Below are 25,945 nucleotides of genomic sequence, written 5' to 3' on the forward strand. Positions count from 1 at the left end.
AATATTTGATAAATACACCAGAGAGTGGCACGAGGTGAGGTCAGATGGGGAGACAAACCCAGACCAGTGAGGACTTATGGAAGGAGTGTGAGTTACCTTAAATGCAATGACAAACCACTGAAGGATTTCAAGCAGGAAAGTGACAATTTATTATGATGGCTTGCACCAAAGTGGTGACACTGAAGATGGGAGAGGGTAAATTGATGTATTCAGGAAGTAGGTCTGGAAAGATTTACTGTTGGTTTCAGGGTGAAGGAAAAGAAGAAATTAAGGGTTCCTGGCTTGAGCAATTAGATGGATTAAGAGAAAATATACTGAGATAGGAAAAACTGTGGAAAGAATCAAGGGCTCTGATTGAGATACAGGTATTTTGAGAGCAAGGTGGTTCAAAGTTACCAGGCCTTTCAAGACCCTTGTACTAAGACAGTATCATCATCTTAGCTGCTGCTACCCAAGATCCATTGCTAAGGATGAGTAACGCCATTAACCCTTTAAGCACCTAAATAATCTTTGTTCAATTTCTCACTGTAAACATTCTTAATTAAGCTGTCACTGTATTAAAGTTGTTAAAATTAAAAATATCAAAGCACAGAAAAATTAAGTTATATATTTTAATTTACATATCCTTTTAAAAATAAGCTTTATCTAAAATGACTCTTCCCCTTTATAAATATTGTGTAATAAAAAGCTAATTATCTATAGAGATAGAATCTTCTTTCCCTGAAATTTCTATGAATAGTCAAAGGCTTTCACATATAAAACTGTTACAACCTGCCACTGAGTTATGTACAATTTATTACCTTAACATTTATGTAGATCGAATATTAATCTTCACTTAGGGTGCTAATTTTTCCACCTAGTTTGTGTTTTCACCATAGATACCAATGTCTAACCTTTTCATCACTGGTGGTAGACTCTGGGTGAGGTAAAGGGCTGTCTTGGTGAGTTGTTTCCACAACAGATGGCTCCTCGATTTTGCTTCTTATGATGGGTGTTGCAAGAGGGGATAAATCTAGAGGCATCTAAGATAAACATAAACATTAAAAACAAGTTAGAAGTTAAAGAACAGCCAATTAATTTGTCGAAAATAAGAAAGAAGGAATGTAAACTATAATTGTTTTTCTGTCGGAAGTACTCTTTAACACCATGGTTAACAACATACTTTTTTAATGTCGTCTTCTGAGGCTTTCTTGAATTCATTCTCAAATGGACTTGCCAATTCATTAAACAAACCCACTTCTTCACAGTTTTTCAAGAATCTTGTTGGTGTTGGGGTCTGATCTGAAATAAATGTCAAGCAGCAATCACATAGATTTAAATATCATAATGAACCCTAAAATGTATGTAGTAAATTCACAAATTAGCAGGACTGGCTCAGTCAGCTGTTAATTCTCTCTTTGGAAAGTCCTCTTCCTTTAAAGCAAACAAAATTTGGTTAAGTACCTGTTGCAGTTCAAGATATTTCGTCCAGTTTATGAACCATGAAAGAAGTCCTTCTTGTTCCTTAGTCCCCACCTTGAGTAGAGTGACATAAACATCTTCTACTCAGAGAACAACTAATGTTATTCATTATTCCACACAATATGTTTTCAATAACTTACATTAAAAATTATGTTTAAAATACATGCAGTTTGGGCAATTAAGACAAGAGCATGTATATTCACTCAAATGTGGCCCTTCCACTACTGTTGATAATCTATTATGGAAACATGCTTGAATAAAACAATGTTTAGCAGATGAATCAAATACACAAGATAAAAAAAGGTTAAAATTAGGGCCCTAAAAAAAAAAAACAAACTAAAACAAAATCCCTATGATTACTACCTACTGAAGCTAACTTCTTATTTTAATGCATTTTTCAAGATTGTATGAGGAGCTAGCTATGTAAGAGTTCCTTATCTATAGACTGTTCTAGCTTAATTGCTGAGCAGCAGAGGAGTGAGTCAACATTACATTCTCAAAATGTGAAATATTTTCACTATATTTGAACATTACTCATGCTATGTGCATTAACACATGTACAGAATGTATGTACATGTGTTGGTTACAGGCCAAATGACTGTTAAGGTCCATGGGTATAAAAATAGTAAATTTACAAATTTTGCCTGCTAAAAGTTATTATTTCCAAGGCTATTCATATTGATCAGAGTTGGTAACACATTCAAATTTTATTCACATTTTACATTTTAGGGCATCAATTTTATAGGTTATATAACAAATCTAGCTTAAACCAAATAAATGTGTAAGGATGATTCTTCATTTAAGGTAAAATACTCATAAAATCTTTATTAAAATATATTTGTTAATTATTATCCCCAAAGTGGGCATTACTTACTGTTTTATTTTTGTCCCTACACATCTACTAATACCATATTATATCAGAAGACTAACATGTTTACTACCTATGTAGTTTAGCACTAAAATGACTACTTGTCACACATTACACATAAAGTGGGCCTATTTCAGATAGTATGAGTATCAACAGAATTATTAAATTGACTCTATTGTGTTATCCTTTTTCCTATTAGTCTGCAACTTATATATCACCTACCCGCAAAAGATTTCCAATATTGTATCCCACAAGGGCCCATTGTACATTTATCAGCTTAGGTCTATTGTGACTGACTCAGTAAAGTGAACATAAATGAGTCTTCTGTTCACAATTAAAGGGTTTAACTATCTAGGCTCAATAAAAGGCTCCTAATTTGTATTAAAGGGAGAGAAAAGTCTTAAAAATAAAACACATATGCATAAATCACTTTTATCAGTGATTACTGGAATGGTCAGGCTTGAGAAAGTTAACACAGGCACCATAGTTTAAACATGCAGATGGCTTATGACTGATGCTCATCAATTATATACTACACACATCATGCATTCTATTTATATAGTAATGCTAAACTACTCACCTCGACATATATTAGTAAAAAATATGGTTAAGTGCTGTGTTTGAATGTGTTCTATTTTTCTACTGTGTTAAATGCAAACAGGAAAGTAATTCTAGAAAGCAATCTCAAACACTTTTGAATTAAAAAGTTACAAAGAGAGAAAGTGCCCTAAGGCAGGCAGTTTCAGAGAAGCAAAGACTTCCATGCCTGGGAGAGTGACTGTTACAGGTTGTTGTTATACTGCTTATTTGACTGTTTGCAGTTCTGGCTCACATCTGAGGCACGACACTCTAAAGAAATGCACACCTCACTCTGTTCTGCTCCTTTTACTTAATGGAACTGAAGATAAGTTGAACATGCCTCTAAATTTTTCATAAATAAATAATTTTGATAAATCATCAACTTTTTGTTATATCCAATTTTTTCATTACAAAAAATTTGATGCTAAAAGTACTGGAAGAACTATCTGATATTTGCTTCATTATCTCTCAAGATTGCATATGAAAATTTGATCTCTACATTTGGGTAATTTTTTTAAGTATTAATCATTCTCAATATTCAGGTATAAATACAGACTTACAAAGAGTACAACAACCTAAGCTTTACAAGAGAAAAGAATTTAATGTTATTTTGAATATTTATGTGAATCTGTGGTTATGACACAAAGTCTGAAATTTATTAAAATATATTTCATATAAACTTTTCTTACAATTATAAAATATGTAAAATTCATGGAAATTAAACATTGTGTGTGTCATACAAATAGATATGTGCTTATATATATTTAAATAAAAAGGGGCAACTAACAGCATGGAAGACAAGAAACAAATTTGTAAGTTGGGTTTCTCTCCTCACATATTGTGAAAGATAGTATCTACTTAGGTGATCTTGTATGTTCACGGAATCAACATACAAAAACACTGAATTTAGGAGAGTACTTTACTACACAGATGTTTAGTACAAAAGAAATGGAAACAAAATCCTAGTGAACAAATTGGATAAGTGCTCTTTCTCCGACAGGAGGAGCGTGATCATTTTCTATCTTCACACAGCACCATAGACCAGGTGTGAACAGCTAAAAGAAACAATGACCAAACATCACATTAGTTCAATTATCTATTAAATGTAAACTCTGGAGATGGTATATATGCTCCCAGGTTTTTAATTAATTTCCACAAAATTGACATTGAAATCTACTTTGCAAAACCATACAAAAAAGTGAAATGAATGGTAAGAAGGAAACATGGAGATGTAATGGGTAAAATACATGTTGCCAACATTTACTGTAAATGAAGTCATTGGAATATCACCAGACTATATTATTTACATAGAATACACAAAATTGTGCACATTCCAGGTGAAATATGTATATAAGCTATTAATAAAAGCATATACTAACCAGCCACAATGACACTGTCATTACGTGCTGGACCAAATTTCAGTGTCATCTCATGTTTATGTTTATGGACAGCCAAATGATCCTCGTTGGTAAAACGCTGTGGCAAAAAGTTTTAAAATATAGTTAAGATTTTCAATTTGATCAAATAAGTAAAATAAGGAAATTAATTTCCACAACATGTAAAACCACCATTAACAATGAAATAGCAGTTTGTTAACTATAAGAGAATCTATTGTTAGTACAGATAAACATACTAGATTTCAAATAATTGTAGAGAAACCTATTACCCAAGAATAACCAATGTTGATATCTTACTAGGACACATAGGTCGTTTCAGAGCACATAAAACAAAACCTGAGGCAAAAAAACTTTATATAAATTTCACTGGACACTAAAAATAGACCACTGTAATTTTTGCCATGTCATAGTAGAAATATATACTCCATAGTGTAAAGACTTTTGAAAGAAGTACTGTATTTATATAGACTTCAAGTTACTTACCACTTTAAAAATGAGATTTTTTAATATTACCACTGGATGAATTAAGAAGTAAATCAGGTTCTGTATGTTACCACACGTAAAAAGAATACTTCTGTCATAATCAGTAAAGAAACAGCAGTCAATACAATAATTTAAAAATAAAACTTTAACTTAAAATACTATTTTTTCCACCACAGTTCTTACATTAAAAATGGAACAAAATTATCTTTAGAGCTACATTTAACTTGGATAGGTTCTGCATGCCAAAGGTGACATTTATGATTATAATATAATAAATACATAATTTAAATTATCTCCTGAACATCTGGACACCAATGTTTATGAAGATACTCTTTACTAAGCAACATTTGTAACTGCAAATTGTGAGCATTTACTCTGTTATTTCAGACCAATAATTGTAAAATGCCAAATTAAGAGATCTAAATTCACTCTCTAGACTACATCCTTATAAATGGGGATGTTAATTAAAATCATACATACTTGACCGTAGTTCCCCCAAACCATCAAAACGGATTCCTTCCTTGTGGTCCAGTCCCTACTTCATCCTACCCAATTTATTATTTCCTTTCATGCAACCAACAATAGTAGCTGTAAGGCAACATTAGAGCAGTATAAAAAAATGAAACTTTTTTTCCATTATGCTTTTTATTCTAAAATTTTCTAATTCTAAAAGTATGATACTAAGTACCTACATTATGTTTACAAGCGAACCAGATCTTCACTCTGTAGAAGTCAGTCCCTCTCATTTATACCCATTATACTCTGCACAATGCCTTGGTTACAGTGCCTATCAATACTGTACTAACAATTTTGTACATCTGTCCTTTTAAGTAGGCTGAGCTCCTATTGTTTGAGGTCCTCCAAAATTAACATATAATAAGTAGTCAATAAAAACTGAGTAAGAATGAGTTCCTTTACAATAGAACAGTTGAACCTTTAAGCCCAATCTAAAGAAGAAATAAAAAACCCACCAAAACTAGACTGTTCAGTAATGTGAATTAAGTTTTCATTTAATTTGGCCATATTTTGTTATCACAGTACATGTGGTTGCCACTGAATCTGTAGGTTACTGTACACACTAATGGAAAACTGTCTATTATTATGAGACACCCTCTGTCAGAATCTGCTGTGGTCCTATTGAAGGTATTTTTAGATGCAACACTATCTCCATCATTGACTTAGTCATTCATTGACTTATTCACTCTTCAAACATTTACTAAGCACCAACTAAAGACACCAAGACCATAATGCAGTTCTTCCCCACTCAAGTGCTATTTTCCTATGCTTATTATTATAAAAATCCTTCCCAAATTTAAAGAAATAAGTAGTCATTCTTTGACAACAAAGGTCTTGGAGAATGCACGTATCTATGGAGTTTATTACTGGCATTATTTCACTGCTTTTAACCTTTGCATTACAGTTTTAAATGTACATGTCTTACATTCTACATTAAATGAATCTCAGAGCAAAATTTACTTTGTTATAAATAACCTAACAATTTGGCTTCTACAGATTCTTCTCTACAGAGGAGAATCATTAAACATTTGTGAGTGAATGTATTTTGGCAGAGGTCCTAGATTTTACAATGGCAAAGTCAGCATAATTAATAGATGAGGACTTGGAAAATTATCTCCCAGCAATTTTATTCTACCAGTATCTTCTGCTTGAATTGGCTTGACCACAAATATTCAAATCAAAGAGCAACTACATGAAGAATAAATAACACTATGTTTTGTACAAAACCTGTGAAAATGGGAGCAAGATTGATCCTAGGTGAAATGGAGCAGCTAAAAAGACCCTAAAAAACATTTAGGGTCATATTAATAATTAAAATTAATTTGAATTGCTGTCCCAGCCAAATTAAAAAGTTTATTAAAAATAAGTTTTGAAGAAAATTATAGTGATACTGCTAGTAAGAAAATATCAAGAGCACAAATCCAATGTGAAATGTGCACAGTATTGTGTTAAGACTTCAAGTGTAAAGCTGAATAAACAATGGGAAAGGCAGCCAAGAAAGGTGGAACAAGGGGGTGGGGGCTGGGATGGAAGTAAAAAACAGAAAACTGTACTTGAACAATAATTAAATAAATTTAAAAAAAAGAAAGGTGGAACAAGATAATCATTTCTCTTAAAAGGTTAAAAAGAGGAAGGGTAACCCATAGGTTGGAGAGATATGAATCAGATGCTTCTATAATAGATTGATGTAAGTTCTGATATCTGAGAACTCTAATTCCAAGGTTTGAACACATTAGCATTAACTTCCTAAGAAATTAGTCATTCTGCATTTAATTCATACACCTGATATAGATTTTAATTCATATTTAACAGGTAAATAGGTTCAACTGAGTTATGCAGCCATCAGGACAGTACCAGTTGAAGGGATCTATCTGTCGTCAGGAAGTTACTAATTAACACACGCCAACACACACACACACACCACACACCACACACACACACATACCCTCCACTGAAACTTTAAGCTAAATAAAATGAATCTTCAATTCCTTCAGAAAACAGTTTATAATGTACAAACATTCTACTAAAAAGTTTTTTTAAGATTTTATTTATTTACTTTTAGAGAGAGAGAGAGGAAGGAAGGGAGAAAGAGAGGGAGAAAAAGAGCAATGTGTGAGAGATATATCAATCGGTTGCCTCTCGCATGCCCCCAAGAGGGGGCCAGGCCCACAACCCAGGTGTGTGTCCCAACTGGAACCGAATCTGGGACCCTTGGGCTCGAAGGCTGGTACTCAATCCACTGAGCCACATGAGCCACGCCAGCCAGGGCAAAAATTATTTTCAATGAAAATGTCACCAAAAGCAAAATTATCATCAATAAACTAGAGGACTTCCAATGTTCCATGAACCTTTCACTAAATTATTTCATTCTGTCTTGTTGGACAAATTCAATGGAACACCACTTTAAAACAAATGAAATTAACAGAATTCTTTCTGTGAAATACCTAGCAGTGACTAAAGCATTCTAGAAGAAGATTTAACAGCAAGAGTAAACAGTTAAAAATGCTTTCATTGATTTCTACAGGTCTCTCTCTCCAAAATGATATTATCAACAAAATATATTTAAATTTAAAAATCTATTTGAGGCTCTGGTCAGGTAGCTCAGTTGGCTGGAGCACCATCCCGATATGCAGAGCTTCTGGGTTTGATCCCCAGTCAGGGCATGTACAAGAATCAACCAATAAATGTATAAATAAGTGGGACAACAAATTGATATTTCTCTCTAAAATCAATTAAAAAGAGAAAAATCTATTTGAAATTTTAAATTTAAGTCCATTAAGTGTGTTAAAAGCTAAAATTCAAATTTGGAACCAAGTTATTATTTACTTGTGACCAAAAATAATTTGCACTACCATCACTTCTAAAATCAAGTCTTATTAGAAGTTTTTAAGATTTTTATTTATTTATTTTTAGAGGGAAAGGGAAGGTGAGAGGGAGAGAAATATCAATGTGTGGTTGCCTGTTGTGCATCCCCTGCTGGGAAGTGGCCTGCGACCCAGGCATGTGCCCTGACTGGGAATTGAACCGTGATCCTTTGGTTCATAGGCCTGCACTCAATTCGCTGAGCTACATCAGCCAGGGCAGAAATTTAGATTTCCTAGGAAATACTACTTGAACCTAAAGAGACTATTCCATTTCTGCTCTCAGCAAGATTTAACAAATAGATGATGCTGACATTAGCCAGACTACTGTTTCGATCAGTAACAGTTAAGATATTATTACAACATCAAGATTATTTTAATCCCCTAGGGAACAAATATAGCCACCCCCCGCAAAGTAATAATACCCAAAACTGGAGTGTTCATGATGAAACCAGTGCTTAAATAAACTATTAGAATAAAAAAAATTGGTTTCACTTTTAAAACAAAATGGAAAAATGTATGAAGAACCTCAAAATTGTGTATACATTTTGACCAAGTAATTCTATTTTTAAAATTGTATTTTTGAGAAATTAGAGATGCATATATAAGGTTATGCAGGATATTCATCACGCTGTTGCTTATAACACTACAGAATTACATATAAATAATAATGTTATATTCTATATACTCATAATTTGTATATCACATCATTATATAATAAAATTAATTATAAAAATTTTATAAATTATAAAATTACCAAAGCCCATAATAGAGAAATGGGGAAATAAATTATGGGACATGCTCTGGCAACAGGACACATCAACTTTTAATGAACACAAATAGGAGCATCTATTAAATTAACACAAAAAATGCTTATGATACATATAATCTATATACAAGCAGAACACAAAACTATGTAAATGCAGTACAGTACCAAGTTTGTTTTAAAAATAAAAGAGAAGAAGGACTCATGAAGAGTCCTCTCTGGATTTTGTTTTGCCCTGTTTAAGCCTGTCAACATTTTCTGTGAAACTTTTGTTAGAGGAAATAAAAATTTTATGTTAATTGAAAGATAACAAATACGAAGACCTATATTCAAATATACCTTGAAGTCTGAACATTCTATGTACAGATAAAACACAAGAGTGGGCTTGGGTACCAATTTATTTCCAATACTTGCTGGTCCTGTGACTCAAGAGAAATTTTTACATGTTTACATTCAGTCGGTCACCTGTAAAATAAGGCCAGTAGCACCCATCTCACAGGGAACTGCAAGTATTAAATGACATAACCCACATACTCTTCTTAGCAAAGTGACAAGTCAAAAAATGTTATCACTGTTTTTATCATTATAACTATTATATGAACCTTTAAATTCTCAAATACTTTTTGAAACAAGTTGGGGCACAGATAAGTAATAGACATGATATACACTTAATATCTGAAAGCTGTATTCTGTGGTTCTCTGTGGTTTTGTGTGTGTGTTTCTGGGGTAGAGTTTTTGTTGTTACTGTTACTGAATAAACCTTTTTTTTGGTTTTGGGGAGCATTCAGTGAGCACCTATTATATGTCGCTCATACATTATCCCTTTTGACTGTCACGACATTCTAGTAAAGTTGGCAGTGTTATAACCAAACCCATTTTTTTGCGGAAAAATTTTTTAATTGAATAAACTTTTTATTTTGGGAAACTTTTAAATTTGCAGGAAGGTTGCAAAGATAGTACAGAGTTCCCACACACGCCGAACCCCCTTTCAATTCCCACTGTTCTCATCTTACTTGCTGAGCTACATTTCTCAAAATGAAGAAACCAACACCGATACATTACTGATAACTAAATTCCAGACTTTGGTAACTTCATTTTAAACTTCAAACACATTACACCAAGCGCTTGATAGTCTTTCACTCTTGCCTATGATAAAATTTCATATTATTTCACAAAGTTGCAGAACCTACTGACATTAAGTGAGGAATCACTGTACCCAGCTTAACCAAATTCAGGCTCCAAATGACTTATTGCTATGTCCTCAAATTCAAAATCATTTCTGAAAATGATGACAAGGACTGCTAGTTGTTTCTCAATCTCTTATTACTCAAAATTTTCCCTTCAATAAAAGAACCTCCTAATTTTAGAGCTGTCCAGAGCCAAGACTACATTTTCTAGCTTCCTTAGCAATAAGATGGCTATGTGATTGAGTTCTCATCAAAAGGAATAAATGGAAATTGTATGCATTACTTCCAGTTAATGCTGATAAAATGGCAAGTGTGTGTGTGGTGCTCTGCTTCCCCTTCTCCCTCCCTTATGGCTGAAACGTGAACTTGATGGCAGGAGCTGGAACATTCATCTTGGACCTAAAAATGGAACTCACATGTTGAGGATAGTAGTCAACCTGCCTTGGAACTCCTACTTCTAGGCTGTTACATAAAAAAAAACACCCAAACTGTTCAAGCTATTGTTAGATTGAGTCTTTCTAAACCAGCATCCCAAGTATAAAATGGGCTAAAAATCTGCCACTCCCAAGGTTATTTAAAACAATTTGTCATAGCCTCTAAAGGTAATTTCTCTGCAATAAACAAATGTAGGTGTTCTTTTTTTTTTTACGGCAACTATACTGAAGGAAATATGTCTGTATGCTTCCTTTTCTCTCTTTGAACATTCTAAACCTCTACTCCTCTTCCTTTTTACTCTCAGTTACTATGGAATAATTGGGTATGGACTTATTTAAGGCCAGTCCCTCCACTAGAACACCAGTTCCCATCTTTTTACCGACAAGGACAACAAACCTACAACAGTCCCTCTCTCCATAGTGTCAAATATGTTGTGATATTCCTATTGTAAAATGCAAAACAAACAAGCTGTATCTCCAATCCTACTCCAGTTATATTTTTTGCTCCCTTCAAGCTAAACTCTAAGTAACAGCTGTCTTGCCCTGACTGAGTGGCTCAGTTGGCTGGAGCATTGACCCATATGCCAAAGGGGTGCAGGTTTGATGCCTGGTCAGGGCACATGTTGGAGGTAGCAGATCGATGTTTCTTACTCTCACTGATGTTTCTTTCTCTCACTGCCTCCTTCCCTCCCTCCATGTTTAAAATCAAAAACCATATCCTCAGGTGAGAATTAAAAAAAAATTAAGAAAAAGCTATCTTATAATGTCTGCTTCATTTCTAGTTCTCCTCATTTTCTCTTCAACCTACTACATCACATTGTTGTCACTGCCACTTCACTGAAACTATTCATCTAATAATCATATTTCTAAATCCAACAGTAAATACTAAATTTTCACCTCTTCCTATCCACCACGTGACTACACTGTTTCTCCACTTGGACACACTTCTTCGACTTACTTCCAGGACATAATTTTCTTCCCTGTCTGCTGCTTCTCAGCATCCTGTGCTATCCCTCCTCCTCTTTCTGACTTCTACACACAGGGTTCCTCAAAGCTTAGTTCTTCCCCTTCTTCTCTATCTATACTATTTAAGTATGGAAGTAAAATTAAGTAAATATGGGAATTACAGGTTACTGGGCAGAATGTGTTACAAACCTTGACAATGTAAAAAATAGAATTATCAGACATCAAGAGATGGAAAAGAAGAGGTAAAAGGAAGTATGAATGTTAAATCCTTTCACAATAGGGAGTATACAAAACAATTCTAACTTCTTAAATATTTTCCTTTTTTTAAACTAGAGAAGTCTTTTAAGAAACACACACACATATTCTTATAGTCTGTAATATGTTTCTTTTTGTTCTGTTGAATTTAAGCAAATTTAAATGTAATACTTTTTATTAAAAATGATGTGTATTAATAAAAGTCAATCACAAAATAACAAATAATTCTTACTAGTTTAAGAGAATAGAAGAAGGAATTAGGGGTTTGTTGGACACTGGCTTCTAAGAATAATTCCTAAACAGCATATCAAAACTTCTCATTGTCCAAAGGCTGGCTCTAGAACCGCACTGTGTTCAAAGTAATCCAGGGGATCATAGAATCAGGGTGTGTCCGTTCAATCCACTCCAGCAAACTGATGACTTGAGTAATACCACCTTTCTTTCCATTCACCTCTGTACCAAATTCAGGAGTAAATGTGATTTACCAGAATGAAACACTTTAATGCTTATTTTTATGTATAATTTGCATATTTAAGTACTCTGTAATTTCACTACACATTACATTTCTTCTTTAATTCCTTAGTGTCTGTAGTTATTTTAAGGTGAGAATAATTATAATAGCAATAAATTAATGATTTAATAGCCTGTTACAAAACACTTAAGTATTATTTTCTGAAACAACACTGAAGTATTATTTTCTGAAAATGCATCCACACATGCTCTGTATTAAAGATGTTAGACTTAAGAACATTAATGCATTAGTAATGTCTCCGGTGAGTATTAGCTAATTTCATAAGAGTTTAGCAAAAAAAAGTTTGTCATATAAGCTAATGTACATCTAATTTCCAATTCGGCAGTTCACAGTGATTTTCAACCAATAATGGTCAAATGAAAATACTTTTAAACCCTAGATTTTGTACAGGTTTTCCATCCTTCCATTAGAAGACAACTTCTTTTCCATATTAAACTGATTTTTTTTAAATGTAGATAATGCTACTGAGGAAGGAGAACTATTTCTTCACCCAGTTTTTCTGGGTTGTTTTCATTTAGCTCCAAAATTGTACAAAATATTGTAAGGGAATCCTTTTAATGACTTTTATTAGTGCTTTAACAAATATAGATTAAAACACAGTTTAAAGTAATCTATTTATTACCTGGCCGCATCCAGGGGCAGTGCATAGAAAGGGTTTGTCATCACTCATATTCCACAGGTCCTTGTATTGCCTATAATAAAACACGAAGAGATGGCTAAATGTTTTACAGTACAGATTTTTAAAGAAAAATAATTTAAAATGTAATATATTTTTAAAAAATATTTTGTCTACTTACTTTTAGAGAGAGGGAAAGAGAGGGAGAAAAAGAGTGAGAGAAACACTGATCAGCTGCCTCTTACACGTGTGCCCTGACTGGGGAAAACCCACAACCCAGGCATGTAACCAGGAACTGAATCCACCACCTTTCGTTTTCCGGATGACATCCAACCAGCTGAGCCACACTGGTCAGAGCAAAATGTAGTATTTTTTGATTTTCCCTAAGTTTATTGCTTTTCCTACCTGGCTGTGAAATAATACACTTTTACTGACATTTTAATCCCGACTTCTATCTTACTATATGAGTAGACAAACATGTCTAACATGCAAATTTTATACTACAGAAAAAAAGGGTAGGATTCCTGGTCTATCAGGCTAAATCTTTCCTGTTAAATAGTAAAGTACAGAAAGAATGAAATCCTATTGTTAGAAAATCACCACTTTGACCTTCAATAAAATAATGGATATAGATAAAATAAATGATTTGATCACATCTGATAAAACCATTAGGAGAAAAAGTGATGGGAACTTTGTAATGGTTCGACTGCGCCGATGGCGCCTAAACTTGCTGGTCAGTCTCAAATTAGTATCACTAAAAGTGGCACAAAAAGACATTACATGTTTACTGATATGATGCAATAGAAAGCACATGAAGCACATGAGGTATAATCGGGGAGAAAAAATGTCAAACCTGAATGTAATCAAGCCTCTGTAGATCCAACTACAGGGAATATAGGCAACAGAAAAACACATTGAACAACACCACCAGGCCGTGCTTAGCTAAATTCTATAGGACAAGAAACCAGGTCTCTTCAACAAGTAAATAGCATAAGGAACAAAGTGGGGGGAGAAGAAAATAGGGGGAAGTGTTTTAGGTTAAAGGAGGTTTAATGCAATATGGTGACCTTTTCGGATACTGATTTGAACAATACAACTACAAAAAGACATTTTTGAGTCATAACTCTTTTCCTAGTTTTTGATGTAAAGTTCTCAATTATTCCTTTTATCAACTCGGAGGTCTTTACTTTGTTTTTGCTTTTTTTCTAGAAATTATGTCTATCAACTGTACTTGACTCAACTAAAAATTGTCCTTGTCAACACTAGCTTGTTAACTCTCCAGAGCAATGTTTCCTAAAGCATTTCCGTTTTTAAAAAAGTATATTTTATTATGCTATTACAGTTTTCCCATTTTTTCCCTTTATCTCCCCTCTGCCCTGCACCCCTACAACCCTCCAGCATTTCTCCCCTTCTTAATTAGTGTCCATGGGTTGTACATGTAAGTTGAGTCCTGTTTCACATACCATTTTTTACCTCTCCCTGTCTACTTCATGCCTACCAGTTCTGTTTCCTCTTCCCTCTATTCCTCCCTTCCCCCACTTTCCCACTGAAAACCCTCCATGTGATGTCCATTTTGGATTCTGTTCCTGTTTTAGTTGTTTGCTTAGTTTTTGTTTTCATTGTCTTTGATAAATCCCTTCGACATTTCATATAATAAGAGCTTGGTGATGATGAACTCCTTTAACTTAACTTATTTGGGAAGCACTGTATCTGCTCTTCCATTCTAAATGAACACTTTACTGGATACAGTAATCTTGGATGTAGGTCCTTGCTTTTTATGACCTGGAATACTTTTTTCCAGCCCCTTCTTGCCTGTAAGGTTTCTTTTGAGAAATCAGCTGATAGTCTCATATATGGGAACTCCTTTGTAGGCAACTCTTTCCTTTCCTCCTACTGCTTTTAAGATTTTCTCTTTTTTTTTTGTGGGAGTTATTTTTTTTAAATTTTTTTATTGATTATGCTGTTACAGTTGTTCTATTCCCCCTTTCATTCCCCTCCACCCTACCCCCCCATCCCTACCATTACCCCCCTTTAGTTTATGACCATGTGTCTCAAGTCCTTTAGGTTCTATATTTCAAATGCTATTCTTGCCCCCCAATCTATTTTCTATCTACTGTCTATGCTACTTATTTTCTGTACCTTCTCCCCCATCTCCTCCTCCCACTCCCCTGTTGCTAACCCTCCTTGAGATCTTCATTTCTATGTTTTCACTCCTGATCTAGCTGTTCTTTTAGTTTGCTTTCGTTTTAGGTGTGGTTGTTAATAACTGTGTTTGCTGTCCTTTCACTGTTCATGTTTCTTTAACTTCTTTTTCTTCGATAAGTCCCTTTAACATTTCATATAATAAGGGCTTGGTGATGATGAACTCCTTGAATTTGATCTTATCTGAGAAGCACTTTATCTGTCCTTCCATTCTAAATGAAAATTTTGCTGGATAGAGCAATCTTGGTTGTAGGTCCTTGGATTTCATGACTTGGAATACCTCTTTCCAGCCCCTTCTTGCCTGTAAGGTCTCTTTTGAGAAATCCGCTGACAGTCTGATGGGGACTCCTTTGTAGGTGATTGTCCCCTTAGCTCTTGCTGCTTCTAGGATTCTCTCCTTCATTTTAATTTTGGCTAATGTAATGATGACGTGCCTTAGTGTGTTCCTTCTTGGGTCCAACTTCTTTGGTACTCTCTGAGCTTCCTGGATTTCCTGGAAGTCTATTTCCTTTGCCAGAGTGGGGAAATTCTCCTTTATTATTTGTTCAAATAAGTTTTCCACTGGTGGCTGTGCCTTTCCCCCTTCTGGTACCCCTATAATTCGGATGTTGGAGCGTTTAAAGATGTCCTGGAGGTTCCTAAGACCCTCCTCATTTCTTTGAATTCTTGCTTCTTGACTCTTTTCTGTTTGGCCATTATTTGCTTTCTTCTGGTCCACTCCATTGATTTGAGTCCCAGTTTCCTTTTCATTGCTATTGGTGTCCTGTGCAATTCCATTCATTTCAATTAGTTTCGCCTTCATATATTTGTCTAATTTGTGGCTATAATCAACCAGTTCTGTGAGGATCCTGATCACCAATGTTTTAAACTGTGCGTCTGAGAGTTTTGCTATTTCTTCATGGCTTAGATCTATAGGCTCTGGGGCTTTGAGATCTTCTTGCGCCATTTTTGGTCTGTTCCCGCCCTTTAAGTGTGAGAAGCGGCGCCTTGGACTCCCAGGTCGCTGGGTTGTGACGCTGTATGTGGGGGCGTGGTCAGAGCGGGGAAATGGCGGCGCCCTCCATTGCCGCTGGCCGCGGGGACCCGCAGGGCCCAGTCCAACTGCCCACTCCCTCGCCTGTCCACCCGCGCACAAATGCGCGACCACAGTCAACTCGCACCGCTGTCTCCCCCGCGGTCGCTCGCCTGGTCGCTCGCTCGGTCACTCACTAGGTCCAGCCCTGCGCCTGGATTCCACGCGCCTGAGTCCGTCTGACCGAGTTTTCCTGCACAACCCCGCTTCACCAGTCGCTGGTTTCGCCCCTTACCGGTCAGGCTGAAGAATTTGTTGTTAATGGATTTTCGAAAAGTTCAATTTTCCGTGTTCTGGCTGTGTTTTCTGTTGCTAATATTTAGTTGTCTCTAAACTTGGTTGTGTGAGAAGGCACGGCACATCCACCTATGCCTCCATCTTGGCGGAAGTCCTCAAGATTTTCTCTTTATCTTTAATCTTAGGTAACTTAATGATGATATGCCTTTGTGTGTTCCTTCTTGGGTCCAAATTCTTTGGGACTCTGTGAGCCTCCTGGACTTCCAGAAAGTCTATTCCCTTCACCAGATTGGGGAAGTTTTCCTTCATTATTTGTTCAAATAAGTTTCTAATTTCTTGATGTTGTTGTTCTCCTTCTGGTATCCCTATAATTTGGATATTAGAACGTTTCAAGTTGTGTCAGAGCTTCAAAAGTCTCTCTTTATTTTTTTGAATTCTTCCTTCTTCATTCTGTTCTGGTTGGATGTTTATTTCTTCCTTTTGTTCCAAATCGTTGCCTTGAGTCCTGGTTTCATTCCTGTCAAAGTTGGTTCCTTGGATATTTTCATTTATTTCACTTTGGATATCTTTCATTTGTTTTTTCATTTTTCAACCAAGCTCAATCAGTTCTGTGAGCATTTCGATTACCAGGGCTTTAAATTCTCCATCAGGTACATTGGCTGTCTCCTCCTCACTTAGCTCTCTTTCAGAGGTTTTGCTCTGTTCTCTCATTTGGACCCTATTTCTTTGTCTTGGCACTCCTGGTAAGCTATAAGGGGGTGGCGCCTTAAGTACTCCGAGTTCCATGCAGTTTGATTTTCGTGCACTTCTGGTTGTTTACTGATTTCAGGTTGGTTGTTAACTTCCTTTTGGTTGTGCGAGAAAGCAAAGGGTTTCTACCGACGCCTCCATCTTGGCCAGAACTTGTGAGCATTTCCAGTAAGGATGGCAACAGCTATTACAAACAAAAGGTATGTGGCCGAACAAATTCAGGAAATGTCAGTGCACTTTTTTTTGGTACTCATTTTTGGAGCCATCAATATGTTCAAAGGAAATGACTAAAAGGAACATTTTGAATATTTTTTCACATTCATGGAAAAAAACATTAAAATACTTATCTAGAAACAACCTATGATTTTTTTTACTCTAAAATATTGAAAATAGTAAAAATATTCAAATATTGCACACATACCTGGCAGAATTCACATGTAACTTGAATTTCATAAGTTGAACAACTTATCACGTCCTTTTTTTCATGGCAAGGATACTGAAAGAGAAAGTGGTTCCCCACTGTTACTAGTTTTGAAACCTTTTTTTAACTGATTTTATTTATTTATTTTTTGAGAGAGGGGAAGAAAGGGAGAAAGAGAGGGAGCAAAACGCCTATATTTGAGAGAAACACTGATCAGTTGCTTCTCACACGTCCCAACCAGGGACCTGGCCTGCAGTCCAGACACAGGCCCTGGGAATTGAACTGGCAACCCTTCACTTTGCGAGAGGACACCCAACCCACTGAGCCATGCCGGTCAGGGCTAATTTTGAAACATTTCTTGAAACACTGTGGAAAAAAACAATACTCCAATAATGCTACTGTAATAACTCTATAATGTTACTGTCATCCAAAAATCCAGTCACTATGAAGAATCTTTATTAATAGAGTACTGCTTCTTAAACATGAACACCCATGTAAATGCCATTTGTATAAATACAAAAATAGAAATATATACAACTATATAAAAATAAAACATATTTTATATAAATTATATAAAATGTATATATGAATACATAGGACTCCACCACAAAGAGGGTAAGAGAGAAAAAAAACATTTATTTTGGCTTTATGACTATGGTTGAAGAGCCATTAAAAGGGTGAAAAGCCTGATTTCTGAAGGCTGATGAGAAAGATGAGAGCTGGTATTTTAAAATATCTATTCAGAAGGCTTTTAATTTTCTAAAACTGTAGTCCATTGTGGTCAAGTCCTTAGCCTTATTCATCAAAATCTATTTTTCCTATAACATATTGATCTATATAAGCGGCTCTCTCTTCCATAACTTTATAACTTACTTTATACTAGCTTAAGGACAAGTAACATACTGGAACTATCTAGGTTAGTGGCCCACTTTTAAAGCTTTGCTAATATTGGTTCATCTATTCACAGAAACCCCATCTAGTGAAGAAAAGAGTATATATGTTTATTCAAATAAGCCAGTCGTACAGATAGAAAAGATTTTGTTTCTGATAATTTTGCTTATAACTGTGGAATCAGGAATGTCTTGGCTCAGAAATGGTGGACAGTTCTTATTGGAAGTGTGCAAATAAATACTAGCTGCAGTTCGGAGGCCTGGAGTCCTGAGTGATGTGGAATAGCAGAAAGGCAGAAGAAAGTTTTCTCCCTGGCCCCGGGCAAAGCTTGTGTCTGGAAATGTTCCATTTCTTCATTTACATACACTTTTACCATGCTGTTTGTGAAAAACAAGCAGCGCTTGCACTTGAGAAACTTTCAGTCTAGCAAAAGAAAGAGGAATACAGAAATCTATTATAATTTCAATTCCTTTGGAAAGAATGAGAGTTAAAATTTTATAAGAATATAGAGGTAGTACAGGAACCAATCTGATAGTTTTAGAAGTGCTTTCTGGCAGATTTAACTATTGGTACCCTTCTCTCATCTTTTTGACTCCTCTCCTACCACAGCTGTCCCTTTTCTCTAAAAAAAAAAAAAAAGGGTCTACTTATCAGCCTATTTCCTGGCCAACCAATTAAAATTTCCATTCCTTATTGCTATTTTTCTAATACCTCGCTGAGGTAGCTATAAATATAAGCTTATCCCTCAAAGTAGAAGCAACTTTGGGACATTTCAAGCCTCTAAATCCGGGCTTATCTCCCTTTTACAGCAAGGTTGGAAATTTGCTCATAGGAAACCTGGAAGGGAGGCTTCTGTTCTATAAAATAGTTGAGGAAGTCAATGACTGCAGGTGGAGAACTGTTAATATACCATACCACTATGTCTGGCAAGCACCCACTACTTATAATGGTGGGAAAATCACTGTTAAAAAGAATACACAAGAGAATTCTAGGCAGTATTTAAAAGAAATCTGTTTCTTTGGTTTCTGTAATCTCTCTCAACTCTTCTTATACTCTATCTTCCTTGTCCTCATACTCTAGTAATTTACCCTTTTCTTCTTTCATTTAACAAATAATGAATTTGAGTGTCTGTCTACTAGTCCTTAGCACCATGCCAGATGCTAGGCATACAGTAGAGAATTAAGACAAATACCTGTCCTTAAAAGTGTCCAGGATAATAAGAGTGCTTACATTAACTAATCAAGCATCCAGCTCAGACCCCCTCTTTCCAGGGTTCAATAGATAAACATGTAAATATTCCTCATATTTTCTGTATTTCATTGTTATAAGGTATTTTATTTTGGAACCTCAAACTTGGTTAAAGGTATACTTTGAATTTTGTTTGTTAAAACACAGCCAGAGCAAGTTCCACTAACAGTTATCTCACATAAATGATCGATCTTATATAATTACTAAAAAACCCTAAAACCTGAAGTTATAAATAGGGTTCAGGAGGTAACTGGTATTTCTTGACAATATGAACTAATAACACCTATTGAACTACAATGTTATAAATAACTTTAAATTTGCTCCCAGAAAAATATAGTAAAAATAGAAGTCACCCAAAATAGCACCACTCAGAACTAACTACTGTTTAAACACTCCAGAGTACATATTCCAATCCTATCAATGTATGGATATACATAACTTTAAAAATTGCAAAAAAAATTACCATAACTTTCTTTAAAATGCAATTATCTAAATTCTGCCACATCATTAAATAGTGGTATCACTAAATATTGATATTGTTTTTCATAGCTATATGGTATTCCATCATAAAGATATGATCTATTAGGAACTAATTTTTTATTAGTAGATTTTTATCATCAATAAATATCCCCAAGGACAAATTTTTGTGCAATATCTGTAATAATTTCCACAGGATGAATTTATAGATGTGAAATTGCTGTCAGAGTGAAGGCATGTTCTTATTTCTTTAATGTATTTTATTTTTTTCAATTACAATTTACATTCAATGTAATTTGTATTAGTTTCAGGTATATAGCATAGTGGTTAGACAATCATACACTTTACAAAGAGTCCCCCCTGTATTTCCAGCCCCCGCTTGGCACCATACATAGTTAGTACAGTATTACTGACTATATTTCCTATGCTGTACTTTACATCCCCATGACTATTTTGTAATTACCAATTTGTACTTCTCAATCCCTTCACCTTTTTCACCCAGTCCCCCAACCCTCTCCCCTCTGGCAACCATCTGTCTGTGCTATCTGTAAGTCTGTTTCTGTTTTGTTTGTTCACTTTTATTGTTCTTTAGATTCCACATATAAGTGAAATCACATGGTATTTGTCTTTTTGACTGACTTATTTCACATAATACCCTCCAGGTCCATCCATGCTGTTACAAAGAGTAAAACAACAACAACAACAACAAAAAAACCCTCATCCCTTTTCATTGCTGAGTAATATTCCATTGTATATCTGTTGCACAGCTTTTTTATCCACGTGTCTACTGATGGGCATTTGATTTGCTTCCATAACTTTGTAATGCTTAGATGAACATAGGGGTGCATATATTATTTCAAATTAGTGGTTTGGGCTTTGAAGTCATATTTTTAAGTCTTTTGATTTACATTTCTAAACTGTACAATATTAATTTCTACTTTACAAGTAGTATATAAAAAGGCTGCATTTCTCAAAATTCACCTGAACAGTAAATATTATTTTTTACAATTTTTGTTAGATTAGTGAAAAAAGCTAATTTTAAGGTTGCATAGCTGGACATAATAAGGTTGAACTTTTGCATATATATAAATTAGTCCTTTGTAGTTATCTGTGAAATGCTTCTTTTACTGATTCTTAAAAAAACAAATGTTAGTCTAAAATTCTTTCTTGAATATAGATCATAGGCTTTTTCTTATGATGTGAATTTCTGGTCATGTGCCTTATTATGTTCCTGATCTGATCCTAACTACTCCACCTACAAAAGTGGGTCCCAAAGGGTAACACGATTTATATTCAAAAGTAAAAAAAAAAAAAAAAGAACCTTTCGACTCCTGTATGAACTGTGCCTACTAACTGGTATGCCTTGCTCTACTAAAGTATATCAAATATTATACCTTGCTAGTCTATGGCTACCAATTATACCAACATTCTATGAACTACCTTAAAAAAAAAAGCACAGACTCTTTGTGGACCTGTAGGGTCCCCAAAACCTTTTATCAGATACCGCTGACCTCTTATCAAATAAAATCACACATAATATAAAGTGCCAATGAGAAAATAGTAAAGAAGAACAACTTTAAGAAAAGATGAATAGAAGGAAATGGGAGAAATTAATTGGCAAGTCATTTCTTATAACTTAAAATTAATATATAAGTCAAGCCTCCAGGAAATTAACAGGTATCTTTTTAAGAGGCAACTCAGGCCATTGAGGGACAGCCCAGTGCCGAGTGTCAGAGCCTAGGCAAGGTGAGCAAGGTGTCCATGGGGGGAAACACGGCTTGGGCCAGAGGGCAATCTGAGTTGTGTGAAGCAAGTCTGCGAGAGGGTAGGTATCCTGGTGCCCAAGGAGGGTGAGAAGGCAACCACACGAGAGAAGGAGCAGGGCTGGCACCACCCAGCAAAGGAAGTTAGGGCCGAAGCAGAAGGACATCTACTCACTAAGGAGAAGAGGGCCTGGTGACAATAGGCAATTCATTATATACATACACAGGATTGACTGAACATGTAAACGTATCAAGGATGTGGTAGGCAAAGGTAAATCCACACTATGAGTGAAGGTAATTAAATATAACGAACCCTTATATTAGATAAGATTTGAAGGTATCGGTGTGAACTCGTGACTTTCAATATAGATATAAATATACAAACAATAAAGGGTACATATATGTGCATATATTTAATATATTCCTGTATTTCCCTAGCTGTGCCCAAGGGCATGGGAACACTGATACCCCTTTAGCAATAAGCCCACTTAGCACTCAGATGTTAATGTTTAGATACCATTTCCCACCAAAAGGAACTTGGACTCCTTGAAAATTCAGCTGATTTCAGGGCTGGGACAGGAATAGTACATGATGGACTTTGAATATCTTGAGCCAGAAAGTAAAGAACTTAGTATGGCCAGACAGTGGCCAAATCTAGTCCAATTTGAGAATCAAAATAAATAATGACAGTAATTGATCATATCATGAATAAAATAGGATTCCATTAACCCATACTGACATAACTGAATACAGAATAGACAAGTAGAATCCATACAAAATAAACTGAAAGTCTGACAAGACAGAATATTTGTATCTTCTCAAAGTATCACCCTATAAATATATTTTAATCACTAAAGGCAACAATAGTATATAGTATAGTATAGTGTACTATACTATACATATAGTATAAATATACACAGTATAACAAATATATATAGTATAAAAACCTGGCAAACATCACCTTAGTCAAGTGATCCAAATTAACACTAGAAATAGAAATCAGTATCATGTGCCTGGAAAGGCTGCAATAAGGATATATTATCACTTACATGATAGTCATGCCAAAAATACATTAACTTAATTTAATCACAAAGAAATACACAACCACAAATTGAGGTAAACTCTTCAAAACAACTGGTCTATAATCTCCAAAAGGGTCCAAGTCATCAAAGTCAAGGGAAGACTGAGGAACTGTTTCAAACTGAAAAAGACCAATGAGACATAGCAACTAACTGCAGTATGAGATTCTAGCCTGAACCTTTTTGCTATAAATATAAAAGAAATTATTGGAACAACTGGCAAAACTTAAACTGATGTGCACATTAGATGGTAGTATATAGTAATTTCTTGATTTTCATGGTTGTATTGTGGTTTTGTAAAAGAATGTCTTATTGTAGAAAACAAAGTATTTGGGGATGATGGGACATCATGCTGGCAACTTCTAAAAAATTTTGAACTTAAAAAATTTCAAAAAGGAATTTAAAATTTTAAAAACTGAAATAAAAAAACTTGTAGTTTACACTATATATTAATAATATGCACTACAATAATTTACTATATAATTACTATATAATTAGTATGTAGTTTTTAGCAGTATTTACATGAGAAAAACACTATAAAATATATGGATTCTTGAACAATTTTCTACTTGTGCCTGGTTTATAACATTCATGTTATGAGATAATAAAGAGTAGAAAAACTATGATCTGTACAGAAAGGCTAAGAGTCATACTGCAATAGAACAATTTCCATATCTGAATAAAGACTCAGGGGTGATATTAGACAATTTTTCCAAAAGGATAGTTTCCTTTTAAAAAACAATATAAAATGTGAGTTCAAAATCAGCCAAACGGAGGTACCAGCAATTCAAAATGATACTCAGGACTGGTGGATATTTTCTGTCATGTTCATAGTGATAAGAAATTAATGAGAGCCAGAATGAAGTAGGCACAAAAAAACAGACACAAGAAACCATGCAGCCAAGATGAAGGAATGTAGTTTCTGTGATGCCTACCTATGCTTATGATTGGGTGATGAGAGTCTCCTAAATCCCGAGTATGAGGCTCCTTTTTTAAGCCTGAATGTATCTGATTTTTTATCCCCTAACTAAGGCAAGTAGCTGGCCAAACCTAGGAAGAGGGTCTGGGAAGGCTACTGAAGGAAGCAATGCCTGAGCTTAGTCTTTTCAATGAAAGAGGCATCAGCTAGTTACAGATGATGTTTGGGGGACAGGAAATACCATGTGCAAAGCACAATAAAGCAGAGTACACTGAAGAATCTGAGAACTCTGATGGCTGAAGTGTAGAACATAAAGTTGAAGGGAAGGGAGGTGAGGCCAGAGAGGGAAGCACATCTTGAAGGGCCTTTAAAGCCCTGGCAAGGAATTTCAATTCCATCCTTGCCTCCCATCCTACCTGTACTCTGAGGTTGTAAACTAGGGCCCAATGCCAAAATGTTAAGCTAAGAAAGTTTTTCACATTTTTAATTGGTTTGGGTGGGGGGTGGCAGGAGGAAAGAATAAGCAACTGAGACCTCAATAAAGCCTAAAATATTTACTACCTGGCCCTTTAAAGAAAAAGTTTGCCTAACCTTGCTGTAAAAAAATTGAAAAGAGCCCTGGCTGGTGTGATTCAGTGGACTGAGTGCTGGCTTGCAAACCAAAGGGTTTCTGGTTCAATTCCCAGTCAGGGCACATGCTGGGCTGTGGGCCAGGTCCCCAGTGGGAGGCACATGAGAGGCAACCACACATTGATGTTTCTCTTCCTCTCTTTCTCCCTCCCTTCCCCTCTCTCTAAAAATAAATAAAATCTTTTAAAAAATGAAAAGATTTTAAGCAGGTGAACTAGATAATGCAAGGGCCATGTTGGTAAGATCACTAATAGAAGTGTGGAGGATTGGCTAAAGAGGGCAACACTATGCATGAGAAAAGCAATACAAGCTATTACCTCAGGGAAGAGAACGATGGTCTGAATTCAAGCAGGGCCAATCAAAATGAGAGGGAAGAACATGTTTATGAAAAATTGCTCTTAGGATAAGACTTTAACATTGTCTCCAGACCCTTGCATGAACTGATTCCTGTCCCCCTCCCAGTCTTATGCTACCTGTTCATCTTTTGGTTGTAGTTACGCGGGCTTTTAATCAGCTCCCTCTCTCGGTCTCACTTCTCACTCATCCATCTCAGTTTTAGTGAACACCACTCCCCTCTGATATCCCTACATCCACTATCCCCCCACCCTGAAATTCAGGTCTCTCATTTACTCAGTCATTCCATCAATAAATATTTATTAAATAGCTGCAGGAGGGTAGGAACTGGGCTAGACTTCATAGGTCAATGACAAAAACACAGTCCTTGTCCTCATGGAATTTACATTTCATGGAAAATAGTTCTAATCAAATCAGTAGACTTGAACATTGAAGTTGGACAAGTAGTTCGAAATTATTTAACGTAGGTATCAATGTGTAAGAAAAAATTATCAAATATTGCCACCTATACCTGTTGAAAAGTTTCTACTTTTTCAAATACATTGCACACTTATCTTCCAATTTTTTTTGTCAAAATTAAGAGTAGATGTACTTTTTGCAGTTTTTCTTTTGATCTGAACCTCCAGATTCAGGAACAAAAGCACAGGCCAATTTGCTTGTGTATCTTGATATATCTGACAAAGTCCATCACCACACCACACTGCTTTGAAAGACTCTGTATGCCAGGCCACATTTATTAAATCAGTATTTTCTTTCCATTTTTAGAAGCTGCACCCCCAAATTATATAAATGGCTTGAGACCAGAAATCATTATACTTTGTATCTTTCAACATCAGCACACCGTAGTTGCCACAAAGATAATAAAGGTAAATGTCTGATTATATAACTCTCTATTAATGTTTCTGATCAGCATGAAATAATCATGGCACTAAACTCAGTTGATATACTTCAAGACAAAAGCAAGTAAATTTGACCTTTTAG

The 25,945-nt window shown here is 35.2% G+C and overlaps 1 protein-coding gene across 3 annotated transcripts in view; it reads right to left on the bottom strand.

Annotated features, from left to right (window-relative positions):
* ATF2 (activating transcription factor 2) overlaps positions 1–25,945 on the bottom strand; it is an 81,912-nt gene that overhangs the window by 41,495 nt on the left and 14,472 nt on the right. For all 3 annotated transcript variants that reach the window (XM_037155857.2, XM_037155856.2, XM_037155855.2), the window contains exons 3-7: positions 17,604–17,678; positions 12,928–12,997; positions 4,288–4,384; positions 1,163–1,281; positions 894–1,022 (exon numbers count right to left, since the gene is read on the bottom strand). In XM_037155857.2, the coding sequence (XP_037011752.1) occupies positions 894–1,022; positions 1,163–1,281; positions 4,288–4,384; positions 12,928–12,997; positions 17,604–17,635 (447 nt within the window). In that variant the 5' untranslated portion in view covers positions 17,636–17,678. The remainder of the gene's footprint in view (positions 1–893; positions 1,023–1,162; positions 1,282–4,287; positions 4,385–12,927; positions 12,998–17,603; positions 17,679–25,945) is intronic.

The sequence above is a fragment of the Artibeus jamaicensis genome, unplaced genomic scaffold, assembly GCF_021234435.1.
Source record: "Artibeus jamaicensis isolate MK-2021 breed Jamaican fruit bat unplaced genomic scaffold, CSHL_Jam_final contig_391, whole genome shotgun sequence".
Taxonomy (NCBI): domain Eukaryota; kingdom Metazoa; phylum Chordata; class Mammalia; order Chiroptera; family Phyllostomidae; genus Artibeus; species Artibeus jamaicensis.